The sequence below is a fragment of the Fundulus heteroclitus genome, chromosome 11 (genome assembly GCF_011125445.2).
Source record: "Fundulus heteroclitus isolate FHET01 chromosome 11, MU-UCD_Fhet_4.1, whole genome shotgun sequence".
Taxonomy (NCBI): Eukaryota; Metazoa; Chordata; class Actinopteri; order Cyprinodontiformes; family Fundulidae; genus Fundulus; species Fundulus heteroclitus.
Window position 1 is genome coordinate 30,248,886 of NC_046371.1, and position 14,530 is coordinate 30,263,415.

The 14,530-nt window shown below is 41.1% G+C and overlaps 1 protein-coding gene across 1 annotated transcript; it reads right to left on the reverse strand.

Annotated features, from left to right (window-relative positions):
* Nucleotides 1–1,254: 1,254 nt before the first annotated feature.
* Nucleotides 1,255–13,384, reverse strand: mpp1 (membrane protein, palmitoylated 1). Its single transcript, XM_012871249.3, has 12 exons — nucleotides 13,023–13,384; nucleotides 8,847–8,975; nucleotides 8,677–8,755; nucleotides 6,858–6,943; nucleotides 6,692–6,760; nucleotides 4,356–4,552; nucleotides 4,159–4,262; nucleotides 4,001–4,081; nucleotides 3,454–3,534; nucleotides 3,153–3,355; nucleotides 2,465–2,539; nucleotides 1,255–1,994 (listed from the first exon to the last, which is right to left on the reverse strand). The coding sequence occupies exons 1-12, from the start codon at nucleotides 13,143–13,145 to the stop codon at nucleotides 1,818–1,820; spliced, it is 1,404 nt and encodes a 467-aa protein (XP_012726703.1). The 5' UTR covers nucleotides 13,146–13,384; the 3' UTR covers nucleotides 1,255–1,817.
* Nucleotides 13,385–14,530: the final 1,146 nt, after the last annotated feature.

Consider the following 14,530-nt stretch of genomic DNA (forward strand, 5'->3'; position numbering starts at 1 on the left):
CAACCTGGGATTATTTTGCCAGCACCGTGGATGAGGGAGGAATTGTAATGAGGCAGAGGAAGATGATTAGTTTATGGGTTTGATAATTAATCATCCTCAATCCTGCGATTAAAGTATTAAAACACTGGCTATCTCTAACAAGCAGATTACTTCTTTTTCCAATGCACATTACACTTCCAAGTCATGAGTTCCCATCGGTCGCGTTTACAATAAATCCTACTATACATAAACCATTGCTACGTCTGCTTTTCCCCCCCATGAAACTTCATTGTGGAAGGTGATTATGACATCTAGATCATTTAAAGTGCCTCACTCAGGCAGCAAATACAGCTGTGCAACATGACTGATCAGATCAATCAGTTGGTGTAGAAACTGGAATAAGGAAAAGAATGCACTAGTAGGTGTAGTAAGGTAATAGAAAAACAGATCCAGCAGTCATGGCCTGCCTGCTGTGGAGTCTGTGGAGCCAAATCTTTAACTAAAATGGACAAGCTCAGAATAACAGCATTGTGGATTTTAATCAGTGAGTTTGTGAATTGTATGAACAAACGGGTGGCAACAAGATGACAACCGACCTGAATACACCAGTAAGTTATCAGGTACCAGACCAAAAAAAACCTAAATATTCTGGAGTGAACGGTCCAATAGCCAGACCTTAGTCCAATAGAAATCTTGTGGTTTTAAATCAAGCCCGGCATTTCTGGTGAAGACGCCCCAAAAGAAAATAATAATAATAATAATGGAGACTCATGGAATTTATTCCAGTTGCCCTGGGCTGGAATAGCTGTTAACAGGTGCCTGAAGTCGGTCCACTCCATGCATCACAGACGTAAAGAAGTTCTCAGAAACAGTGGTTCTATTAGTTCACTGCTTTACAGGACACCCAAATCCTCACATTTTGCAGACTGTACAGTAAATGTATGAGTTTGTAAAGAAAAAGACAGACAGCGCTACAATTTAACAGCCCATTTCATTTCTTCACTTTCTGAAGACCGACAACAAATATGATGAACTGTTCTTCATCTTTAACTCTAGAATAAAATGTGAAGATTTCCAAGTGCCTTGGAAATACGAGCTATTGTCAGGATTTTAAGCTTTAAATCACTTTTTAGAACATACTGCTATTATTCTCAACACAATGGTCAGAAAAGTAAAGTCAAAATGTGTGTTTTCTTCAGATGAGTCTCCAGAATTTATTGATAGCAGGTTTAACAAGAGAAAGAGAAAATTATCAAAAACAAAGCTTCAACAGGGTTAGGAGTGATATATGGGTTTATTTTATTTTAACTGCAAAGTGCTTTTACAGTACCCCCATGAGGTATACCGTATGGAGAAAAAAATCCATTCTAAAGCCCAATGAGGTCGTCAGTGGTTGACTAGAAGGTTTTGTGCTGTAGATATATGGAGTTACACAGACAGAACAAGCAAGTAGTCTCAGAATCTTCATGTCATGGGTCAATCTAATGGGATCAGAAAAGAGGATCATTCAACGTGATGTTTTCACGTGACAATTTCTAGTTATTTAAAAGCATTTCTTTTTTTTTTTCCACAGTTGAGGTCCTGTTTTGCATTTGATAATCCGTCAGCACTCATAGGAGGTGTGCAGCACCTAAAACCTGGAGATGTTTAGAACACCCTTTGTTAGGTTCCAACCCTTCTGAGATTATCCTTTCTACATATTGCTTTTTTTTTTTTTGTGTGCAAACAACAATCCAAAGTAATCAAACGTGCTGCTAACTTGGAGGTTTGGTGTAAAGAGTGATATTGCACTGCCTTTCAACACACGGGAACCGATTCAAACTGCTGTCGGACAGCCTTTAGTAGACCCACGATATAGGCACCCACTGCGGGGTGGAGGTGGCCTGCTCCATGGCCTCCTCCACCCCTTTCACGCTTTCGTCCACGTCATTGTTGACGAGAACCACGTCAAAGAAGTGTCCGTATGTGCTCAAAATGGCATCCGACTCTTTCTGGATCATCTGAAGGTTTTCCGTCTACAAAAAAATGATAAAAATGAAAAAAGGAAAATCAAAAGGAAGAAACACTGGATTATAGTTGTTGTTTTGTTCTTCATGTATTGTTCTCAGTTTTCGAAACAAAGCTACAGTGCCTTATAAAAGTATTCACTCTCCATTACAATTTTTCAAACGTTGCGTTAGAACCACAGCATTTTATTTGTTTCTGTAATAGATGAACAAAAAGAAGCCCATGAGGTTTTTTTTCCATTTCATTACAAGAAGAAAATCTAAAAAGTTTTGTGGCGCCTTCAACCTCCCTTTACTCTGATACACCTAAACAAAATACACCAAGAGCCTAACCCTAACCCAATGGTGATGGTGCACCACATAAAATCCAAATTGGCCTTTGAGGTTATAGCGAGACCAAAGGCAAAAAAGACCACTAAATTTAAACACTTTTAAAAGGCACTGTGTGTTTTGTTTTTTTTAGCATGGAGATGTCGAACCTGTGTCGCTGTGTTGGTAGGAGCGATGAACACCACCAGAGGAGCAAAATCTGCAGTCCGAACAAGCTTCAGGGTCTGAAAGAGGAATTAGCATTCAATAGGCAGGTGGTTTGAAACAGCGTTATTAGAAGAAAAACTACAATCTTAGATTTTTAAACTGACTAAGAAAAGATCAGCAGCAACCGTGTTGTGTAGCTCGTCTTTTCCATTTTTAAAAGTCCTGATCCCATTATTACGGTTTCCAGAGGAATCTCTTAGTAGTATCATACATGTTTATTTTCTGCATTTATATTATTTGTACTGAACTGTCAGTACAAGTTTAATTTAACTTGTAATGTTAGAATTGCCCCATTGGTGTAATACAGGGCCATCCACATTTATTGGAAGCCCCAATAAAGGTGTGTAAAAAGATTTCAAAAAGTATCATATATTTTTTTCACAAGTATAATCTCGCAATAAAAATGTAAGGCAATACTTTTAATCTCAGCACATGTATATATGGGGATGGGGGGGGGGGTCACTATTAAGAAAAAAAGAATGATTTTAGGGGGAGAACTGCAGCAAATCATTTTGGGGTCACCATGTGTCCATAACGACCATTTTTACATTAAGGCTGTTGTGCGTATATCTACAAGGGCTACCTGCCAGACCTAAAAAGTTAGGAGTCCGAAACACTGTGAGCGCTGACCTGTGGTTCTATGTCCAGCACAGCAACTTTGCCCTGCTCGTGGATCTTGTGGATGGTCTCGAACTTGGTTCCGAACATGAATCCCTGGAAGCTGCCGTACTCCAGCAGCTCGTTTTTGGAGATGCACTTGGTCATGTCTTCGTTAGAGATGAAATAATACTCCTCGCCGTTCTCCTCGTCCTTACGCGGGGGTCTGGTGGTGTCTGTGCGGATTCAAAGTTAAAGAGGATGTCAACGTGGGCAAAACTGCCCGACGAGATGAGTGAGGACAACAAAAACAAGTAAACAGCCTTCTACTCACGTGGTGCAGGGTAGGAAAACTTCTTGGGGTATCTTGTGAGAAGAGCATTTTTTATGTGGCTCCTTCCAACACCAGGTGCCCCTAGGAGAGAGCAGAAATCTCAAAATAACACCTCTGAGGAACATATTAGTCAAAGATTAACTTGAATATTAAATATGGTTAAGAAATTTAGTTCTAGGCATAAATTTATTTTGTATACATGGACTTGGAGATGGAGTTCCTGAAAATTATCATCTAAACACTGCAACAGGGGAACTAAAAGTAGGTAAAATCCTCTTGAAATTAGTGTATTTTTCAGTGATTTGAGATTGTAAATCAGACTATTTGCCAATTGAATAAGTATTTTGCACTTAAAATAAGAACAATTCATTTCCATCATCTTATTTCAAGTGCCGGATGTCTATGTTATTTTAGGGGTAGAAATTCCATTGGCAAATAGTCTTATTTAGCTTCTCAAATCAAGTAAAAATATACTAATTTTAAGAAAATGTTGCTTACTTTTAGTTCCCTTTTTGCAGTGAAGACATCATAGAGCAATGAAGCTTACCAATGAGCACCAGAGTTTTCCGGTTGAAAGCAGGGAGCCTCACTACCTCCTCATAAGATATCACGTCCAGCTGGTCAAAAACTGCAAGAGCAGAGTCGGTTTGTTTAGACAGGCTCACAACAGAGTGTTAGTGAGAAGACGTGTAAAACTACACCCACTGGAGCTGTGTTTGGCTAGGTATTTGTCTTTGCACTTCTTTTTCTTTCCAAACGGGCTGCAGGACTGACTGCCCTGTTTGGCCTTGCTTTTACTGGCCACCCTCCTGCAACGAAAAAAAACACACAGATCAAGCCGGTATCTGTGGAATTTGACAGCGTGCGTCCTTCGCTCCGCAGGAGGCTCGTTCGTTGTTTACCATTCTTGGAGCTCTGGAGAGGGTATGAGTCCGGCAAAGTCAACATCGCTCTTCTCCACTCGCCCCTGCCACCAGTTTGGATCCTGCTTGTTGATGATGTGAATGATGTCGCCGGTCTGAAACTTTAAGCCGGCCTCTTTGCACGGGATCAGGTCGTCCTTGGAAGGGTCGTAGTCGAACTGAGCCCTCATGTACATCTGCAGATTAGGATCAGAGCAGATCTGGTCAATCTGATGCAGTAAGGAGTTTTTTTTTTTTTTTTAACGTTTTGTACGGAGCCCCTAAAGGGACATGGAGGAAAAAAAAACTATTGCGAGATTTCGCAATGTTTTTGCGAGATCTCGCAAAAGGTTTTCATATATATATATATATATATATATATATATATATATATATATATATATATATATATATATATATATATATATATATATATATATATATACACACATTGGTGAATATATTATTCACCAATGTCTAAAGGTCTGATGCCTTCACGGAGTAGATGCAAGTTTGGAGAGACTAAATCACAAAAACTTGGACGTGTAGACCTGTATCTCTCTGTCTTAGAAAAATAACATTATAATATAAACGATATCTTTTAATCTTACTTGTGAAAAGTTAGCCCTGGAGCCCTGATGTCAATAGTCCGTCGATTTAAACAAAAATACGCCGCCCAGTGCTGAGGTATCATTAGTGTGTTCAGCTTGAATCAGCAGGTTAGGGTAGCAGGTCAACCGCCCCAAGATGGCGGCCGTAATTCCTGCACCACGACAGTCAGTGCGGGGTCTACTCTTATATTATGTCTATGGTTTTATCCTTTTGACTTTGCACCTCCGCTGTTGTGTGTTTGTTTTACGTCCGGTTCACCGACGTAGGAAAACTTTTTCTTTTAATCTTTTAAAATGTCTCTCACTAATGTCAAGTCCATGTCTGCAGCTAAGTACGGATTTAATGTCTTTATATGTCAGGCCAGTACTAAAATAGAAATCAATAAACTTCTCCCATGGATAACGTGTTTGCGCCTCCATTGTTTTGTGTCTGTTTACAACTTCTTTTTCTATTTAATGGCGGTTGGAAAACAACTATGTGGTGACTAACCAGTAATGAGTGTGGATCAGGTCATTTGTTTTACTTCCAGTTCGCTGACGTAGGAAAATCTTTTGCGAGATCTCGCAATAGTTTTTTTTTTCCTCCATGTCCTTTTAGGGGCTCCGTACATTTGCAACTATGTGCAAACTAAAAATATTATCCCAACAGTGATTGATAAACTACCATCGCTTAAAAAATAACTGGTTGGGCATACTCTGTTCTTGGAAAAGCTTTGCCAATGAACCATTTGGATCACTTTTAAAAAACAGCAGAAGTATTACAGCTGGATTTCTGGGCTCTGAAACCCTAAAATAAATCATTCTGCACCTAAATGACTTCAATCTTTTTTTTTTTTTTAAGAGTCCCAATTTATTTGAAAATGTACAACATCATCTTTAATTTTTGACAACCCAGCTACAGATGTGTAAGAAGCCTTGAAATAATGTCATCTTTTATCACAAAATCGCCCCCTGATGTATTTAGAAAAGGCTGACCTTTAATTAGAGAATATTCACTTCAGTGTTCAAGAAATAATTGTTAGAAAATTACACTGTGCAGCTGTACCTTTTACATTCTATAGCAAGGGTGTCAATAAGTGTGGATGGGGCTGTGCATTTGGGATCTAGCGAGACACATTACACTTTCACAGCACACAGACCCCCCCACTATATGCTTAAAATCTTAATACAATGAAGTGTGCTGGATCACTTCATCAATGTTCTTAATCGTTAAAGCAAGGAAAGTCCAACTAAACCCACTAATCGTCTACAAACTGGAAGTGAGGTTGTCATCACTGATCACAGCAATTCCAAAGTTTGACGTAAAGATGAATAAAGATTACTTTTACAATTTAGTCGTGTAAAAACGTCCAGTTTCACTTGAAATTAGAACAGAGGGCAGCATGTCACAAGCCCTGGCTCATTGCTTTGTGAAGCAAAAGCAGCCATTTTCTTTGCAGGAGGCTGGATGCCTGAATAGCATGCTGTGTCCAGTAGATGGCAGTATGAAACCCACTATTAGTGCGTTTCAATCATCGGTCATATTAGAAAACTACAACTAATGGTTGGGATTTGTCCTTCAGGGAGAGCTAATTCCATAGTCACCTGATTTGCTCACTGACTAAGAGAAGCTTCACCTAAACAAAATAATTTCAAACAAGAAAAAGGTGAAGAGAACAGAATTACGCTCATCTCCTAAAAGAAGCAAATATTCCAAGGCTGAGGTGAGCATGCCGACGTTAATACCTCGCAGGCTCTGGATCGACCCTGCATCTTGGGGATGATCTTCATTGTGACTACGCCGCTGGTTTCTTTCTGCGGGGGGAGGCCGAGGAGTTTTGGAGACTTGAGTAACCAAGCGATGAGAGTCGAAATGAGAAGCTGCGCAACCAGTCGCCGGTTTTCAACTCACCAGGATTTTTTGGAGCTGATCTACAGTATGGTTTGTCACGCTTTTCCCATTGATTTCTGCTATTTCGTCTCCTTCGTGTATGGAGCCTGCAAAGAAGAATCCAAACATGCTCTTAGTATTCCTGCTAAGTCTCTGACCGCCAGTCAGAGGTTTACATATAATCATCATCAACATGAATATCTTATTAACTTCGGCTTTTAATGATGCATTTAAGATTAAGATTTAAAAAAATGGGCACACAGGTTTGTATTGTATTTATGGCGAATTTCCTCTAATCTACACAGGGTCGAAATTCAAGGCTTAAAAATTTAGTAGAGCCTGACAAATATTTGGAAAAGTCCCCCTGAGCAAGTTGCAGATAAGTTGAGTTTCCTGGCCCAGTTCTGGTTTTAAGCAAACTTCATGCATTTTTAATAAGGATGAGGTCTGGGCATTTCCAGAAGTTAGCCAGCTTTATTCATTCCAATGTTTTTTTTTGTTTGTTTTTGTTTTTTTTATTAATTTCCATGTGGATTTTGGATCACAGTTACGGCAGCACAATTTACTGTGAATATATTGTCATTGTAAGATCAGTATGTGCAACATTCATACGGCAAAGGACAGTTTGGACCACAGTGACTGCTGGCCAACATATTCTGAGTGTTATGAATTTACATTTTACATGTTGATGCAATGTTTAGTCATGTGGACAGAGTCTCCCAGCAGCAGATGCTCATCCCTGACACAAGTGACATTGCTCAAAATGCTAAAGGTCACAGAGTGATGGAAGCCCAGATGAGTGAAAGCAGAGAGAAGGCATATATCTGAACTGACATCATCATCGTAATGTTCAACGATATTTGTATTTTTTAAATGTTGTACAGCAGTTGGAGCATCTAGTCGTGTCCAAATATTAACTGGGTGATTGTTAATATGAGATGAGGCTGAAACATCTGAACGTCTTCATTATTCCATAATCTTTGTTGAATCCATCGGCATCATAAGCTGTGAAACGGCCCCGCAGCATGATGCTGCTACAGCCATGCCTGAGAGTCAATAAAGTGCTCTGAGGTCTGAAAGGTGGATTTCCTCCAAACATGCTCCATGTCAATGTGGCCCAAACGCTCATTCTTTGCTGCCTGTGACCATAAATCATTTCCAGCACGCTTCTGGCCTGTCCATGCGGGTAGCTGCACTTTGAGTTTATAGGATAGGGAGCACTCTCTCAGATCCCAGTGACTTTGGTGTTCCAGCACTCTGTTAGAGGCGTTCTGGGACATTCAGAGAACTTGGGATAACTTCTACACTTCCTCACAAATTTCCTTTCAACTCAAGTCTAATGGTTCCCCCAAAACACATCAAAACGGGTTTGGGAATGAAGAAAACAGGCCAATATTAACCCCGATGTCAGGTCTAAAGTAGCTTTCTGATCTACGTTTAAGCTTTGCCTCCATGTTGACAGACCAACCAATTCTTATAAGTTATACCATTTCCAATAACTGGCCAGACATCCCGTGGAATTATCCCAGAAGCATGTTGATGGCTTTAAAAAGGGTTATATATTGGAGCCTTTGTGTATAATTTTGACATTGTCAGTTAAAGAAGAAATCCTCTATAAATGTAACCGTGCACACACGTTTTTTTTTTTTTAAATCGAAAAAAACTCAAGCTGTATGTTGCATAATCATTCAACCCTGAATATATATGGTTTAAATGTATAATCAGAAGTCTAAAGGTAGTCTAGCATTCATGATGAGGGCATGCACATGTCTGACAGGAACTGGGATCCTTTAATCATCCCACAACGTCACTTGACACACATCCTAAAGAGAAAAGTCACCGTGTCTGTGGATCATCCCCCCGTGCAATATCCTGGCCACCGTGCACCCCTGTTTTTCGTTCAACTTCAGAGTGACGCCCTGCAGACAAGCAACGCAGACAACAAGGAGGAATCAGCGATCCACATCCAGTCAGGAAGCGGGCTGTCAGTCTGCCAGGCCGGCAGCATACCATCGGCTCCGACGGATTCTTCTCAAAGGCCACTTCTTTCATCCTGGGTTGCTCTGAGCCGTTCATGTGTCCGGCGAAGCCATTGGTGTAGAGCTCAGCTCCTCTGTTCTCAAAGGTTTGCATAGCCACCTGTTGGGATACAGACATGAAAACAGAGAACGCGTTAGCGGACTCCCGTTGGCTCGGACATAAAAATGAACCAAAACCTAAAGTGTTTACGATCCGACCCAACAGCGACAACGATTACAGTTGTGCATCCAAACGGCTGCGTTTCATTTGTAGCTTCGGTGTGTGTTCATGGTTGAATATTAACCTGGTGTTGGAACACCTGATTAAGCACCTCCTGTCATCTGCTCCCCCCACCAGCTTGATGTGGTCATGGTTACAACCATCAGGTAGTCAGAGTGGACAGAAGAATTAAAAGGACAAAAAAAAAAAAATCAGGATCTTGTATTTTCATGTTTTTTTAGCACCCAAGTAAAGCTGCTTCATTCTAATTTCCTCAAGTGAATAAAGATAGTCCACATCAACACCCAGTGTTAAGATCCTTCTAGGAACGACTGAGGGAACCCATAAAAAGCTCCGGATGCAAGATAAGATACACGTGCATATCCCAAAGGGTGTAAAGTGCAGCAGAGCTTTGCAGTATCAAAAAGCTTCCAAATGAATCACTAAACTCGATCACCTGGGACTCCTGCATCGTCAGCACAACGTGTCCGCATTAGAACGGCACATCAGCGCCACCTCAGCAGAACGGATATCGTCTGAATCCAACTTCTACAATAAACCAATAAATATCGCTATCGCTCCGCCACGCCTCCTCTGGACGCATCCTGAACTGAAGGCGAAGGAGTTCTCCTGCATTGTTGATCGAGCCGGAGTACGGAGCAGCCAGGGGGGGCCGTTTGCAAGCGCAGCGGGACAGTTATTTATACTAGCCTGGTGCCGTCCTGCGTCACAACTGTGCAGGAAAGGATCCGCCGCTTAACAGATGAAGTTACATCCTCTGTGCCGTAGTAAACATCCTGAAGGGCTTAAACTCTGAAAGTCCTCCGCGCTCGCTTTGTTTCCCCCCCCCCCGAGGGTTAAAAACACCCAAAGCAGCCGGCGCTAACTGAACAGCATAAACAAGTTACCCAACCAAAGTATGTCCTAACTCAGACTAAGCTGTGTGATTGGTCCAACAAGACCTTCCAATGCACTGCTCTTACTCAGGACGTCGACAAGGGCCCTATGAGCTGTGAACGGGTAGGAAGCAAGCGTGGAGCCAGTTCCAAACCGTCAAGGTAGGTAGACTGAGGTTCTTAACGGTGCGGTTCATCATAACATCATGATGCTTTTTAATAAGATGCCAGAGAAAGCCGTTGCAACAATCGAAATGCCCACTGGCTGTGTGGAAACAGTGAATGTGTGGAAACTGAAAGATAGTCTTAATGTTTTAAAAGTACAGTGGGCAAGCTATGTGCGATGTGTCTGACTGCAGGCTAGCCACCTGAGCAGATAGCCTGACTATTTAGCCGCCAAGGCTAGCTAGTTTAATATGTAATTAAAAGGGGAATAATCCTGGCAATAAGCAGTGGACAACTAACACTAAATTTCGCCAGCTCTTGTTTTGTACTTTTTCTTAAGCCAGTTTGTCCAAATTGAAATAAGAATGAATTAATGTTATGGCATTATCACAACAGTAATAATCAGCGTTATACTATTTTATTAGCAGCACGTATAGGCAGTTGTTTTTTTGTTTGTTTTAGACGGAAAGAAGTTGGATCATGTAATCATTTTTTTGTTTTGAATGTTTGTCTAATAATGGTGAAAACAACAGCTGTCTTGCAGCCAGCTGGTCAGAAGTGCAAAGCAACAGGTGGACGATGGCTAGTGCTTAGTTCCCCAGCTCCAAAATCAGGGAGAACTCTAGTCTGGTACTTTCCCTAGTAACAAGACTTTCAAGATTTGAAACTTTAACTGCTTAAAACATTGGTATCTATATTGAAATTCATTAAAAAAGACATTTGTGTTTACCATTTTTCAAAAACAGATAAGTAAGGTTGACGAAATCCTTGTAGAAACTCGAAGGCCAGTTTTTGGGCACAGAGATACAGGAATAAAAGCCTTGAGAGGGGAAGATTTGGGACAACAAGACAGCCTTGTTGAGTTTGGCATCATTGGAAATATTTTTCTAGTGTAAGACAGCAGAACTTCTAAAAAAAAAAGGTTTTATCAGTATTTTAAAGCAAAGTCTGAATGATAATGGATAAAAGTCAAATAGCCTTCATCGTTTTAAATTAGCAATTACAGTGGATAGCATAACTAACAGTAAACAGCAGTTTACAGTTAATCAGTTGCATTGTTATGGTCATTTACTCAATTCTTAGATTCACAAAAATCTACCAGCACTTCCAAACCCTGCCTGTTCCAGGATAGACAGAGGCTGAAACTTCAAAATGATAGACCAAAGCCTTTTTGCCATACTCTCTTCAGCCTTCCTGTTATCTGCTATAAGTTTTGCTCTCTCTTACTCTTTTGCAGCCTTACATCTCTACCGGATGGTTGGATTAAAGCAACTCCTTGATGCTGGTTATTGCTCTGCAGCGGCGTCCGCACCAAAGAGTGCTGTCCACACAATGCTGTAGTAGTTAGACACAGTGCATTCACTGAACGTAGAAAGATTGGCTTTTTCAGTTTCCGACTGGGCTGCCAATGGTCGGGGCCAACCAAGCTGAAAGTCGTACGTTTTCGGTCAAGGCAGGGTTTTTCTGTCCAGCTCTCCATCTGTCTCTGACCGACCAGTTCTGTCAGAGGCTGCTTTGATCCCGGAACTATTTAGCTAGCTAATCTGCAGCTCAGAGTGGAACTGTTTTCAGTTTATATCTTGAAGTAAATACAGTTGGGATCACTATATGGACCAAAATTAGTTTAAACAAAAAGACAAAAATTTAAATTTCTTACAAACAACAGCCTGAAGGGTTGTTGATGTTCAAAGCAGGACTTTCAGTTCTCGCTTTGCTCTGTTTGATGGCAATCTTTCCTTCAGTCATGTGACTTCAACGGTTTGTGATAGTGGAACGAGTGCTTCAAGCGAAGCTGTGCTTTCTCCACAACTGGCTGTTCATCTGGGCGCCAAATGCTGACAAAATTCACATACACAGAGCAGAAGAGGACACATCCTTGACACTAAGATAAAGAGTTTCCTTATTTAATAACAGGCATCCCCTCTTCCCAGTTTCCAGCGTTAACACGAAGTGACCTCACTGCGAGACACTGATTTAACAAATCAGCACCGGTCACAAGGACACAGCGGTGAGATGGGAGCTGCAAACTGCTGATATGAGGAAAGAAGTTTCCTCTCTTCCCCATTCCCTCACTATCTCACCGGGACTTACCATTGAAGTTTTAGAGAAAGACATTCTGGGACCCCCACAGTTCCCGGACTGGTTATTTCCAAAACCCAGAATTGTTTTTTTTCCCTCCATCTGCGTTATTGACATCTTATTTAGGCAAATCCCCAGTTTTTATAAAGCAAAAACATAAAGGACAACAAGGTTGACTGGGCAGCTTTATTAAATGAACAACCTGATAGCCTGGCTTTACCTGATTGCTGAAACTAATCCCTGATCCAAGGCTGTGGGAAAAGTAAGTTGCGTAACAAGCTGCGCAGAACCGAGCAAAACAAAAAACCCAATCGGGTAGCAAACGGTGCAAAACATGAGTGACAATAGTAAAGCAGATGAGTAGAGGCAGGCCTGTTTGGGCTTACTGGAAACGTTCAGCAGGCATGCAACAGTTTAGTCAGCTGCAGAATCTCAGTCCTGTGATTGCGGCCAGAGTTACCCAGTCGTCAGCTGTATTTGCACGTATTTTGGAGTGAAATGCAGAAGTGAAATCAACAATCTGGTGTCTTCTGGAGTCTAAAAAAAAAGGCTGTCAGACTGAAAAAGTGCAGCGACTGCTGACAAAGACCTGCTGATTAGACAAAAGACACAAGTTCTTCAGAGGGATGGTGATCCCACTCAGCTGCCGTGAACGCTGCTATTCTCAGACAGACTATTTTTATTTGATTTAATTTGTAATACTGCATTAAATAATAACGAGCACCCCATAAATCTGCTATACCCGGAAGTAAACATTTCTAAATAAAATTTGGGGGCGATGACAGAGTAAATAAGGCAGACATCTTACCTTGTCAGACTTTGGTTTGTTTTGAAGGAGCTGCTCCAGGTACAGATCAGAAAGGGCTGTCCGGACGCTGTTCACCGGCTCTAGTATGAGGGCAGGTTCGTTTTTATTGGATTTTAACGTCATCTTCTCCTGTTGGCTAAAAAAAAAAAAAGGAGGAAAAAAAAAAAGAATGTGAACCCGACTTGCCCCCGACCAATGTCCACGGGAGGCTTGATGAAACTGCTGATAAGTCACAGTCTGAGGTAAAAGTCCGAGGTTTCAATCAGCAGCGAGTGAAGAACACGAGATAACAGCCGCTGACGAAGCAAGTAAACACAACTGACTGCCGCTGCCTCCGCCGCTGCTGCGCTGCAGCTGCTGCACTCAGAGCGTCAGGCTCGTGCTGCGTTAAGGTACCGCTTCTCAGCTCGGAAAATATATGACCCGAGACTAATACTAACATGTGTGGGGAAATAGATTAACCTGTTGCGCTAAAATGCTTCAAAACCAAGTACCGTTACAGTAAATAATAATTTTCTAAGTACTGCTACACTATATAGACATTTTAGAATGGCAAAACCATTGGTCCTTTAAGTCAATGTGTTATGCGAAGTAAACAAAGAGAGAAAACAATGTGATTAATCAAAGATATCCAGTTTAAGCGGGTTTAAGTTATTCAATTTAAATGTGAGAATTGCATCCCAGTTTTTCTCAGGTGTTCACGTGTCCAAGTTTTAAAGTGGGAAATAGTAACAAAACGGTCCCTTGAAGTTGGGGAAAATCTGAGGTTTCCTACCAACTCTGACCTCCAAATCCAATATGGGTGACTTGCATATAAAACTTCCAAGCCAACATTCACATATGAGGCCCATCTGGGTATTAAATGGATAGAAAATGGTGGCCACAAAGGATTTTTCCACGTGTTGCATATTGACCCCATGTTAATTGCATTTCTAGGTTTGATGCAGGGGTGCACCCAAACCACAGTACAATTTTAGAAGTTTTATTATATTGATGTCATGTATATATGAGTGGGTGGAAACTGTCAGGGTGCAATTCTGCCTGCTGCACCCTGAGCCTTTCCAGCACCTTCCATCTCCCGCCCAGCTCTGTCTCCACTTTGCCTAATCATCCACACCTGTTCAACCTTCAATCATCCTGGACTCATTCCACCTGCAAGCCTCCCTATATAAACTCACTCCAGTCTCCACTCCACTCCTTATCGCCGGATCGTCGACAACCTTTCCACGCCCAGTTATACATATTTTTATGGAATGTAATAAATATAATCTAGAAAGAGAGGAATTAGTAGAAGAGTTAAATAGGAATAAAGTTAAATTAAATATTAGAGATCTGCTACAAAAATCTTCTGGAGATGTGGTTTTTAAATCTGTGTTTAGGTTTCTTAGGAAAACAGGTCTAATAGGGAGATTATAGGGATTAGACATCTGGTTCATACTCCAGTCCAGAAGGTGGCGGTAATGCACCTGAAAGTTGTTTGCCAACCGCCATAAAACAAAAAGAAGAAG

What these genes read in the sequence shown, in the direction of transcription:
- mpp1 (XM_012871249.3), bottom strand. Translation starts at nt 13,145, where the DNA reads ATGACGTTAAAATCCAATAAAAACGAACCTGCCCTCATACTAGAGCCG. An exon ending in TCTCCAGAGCTCCAAGAATG is followed by an intron (nt 4,263 to 4,355) that starts GTAAACAACGAA and finishes TTTTCGTTGCAG; the next exon opens with GAGGGTGGCCAGTAAAAGCA. An exon ending in CTACCAACACAGCGACACAG is followed by an intron (nt 1,995 to 2,464) that starts GTTCGACATCTC and finishes ATTTTTTTGTAG; the next exon opens with ACGGAAAACCTTCAGATGAT.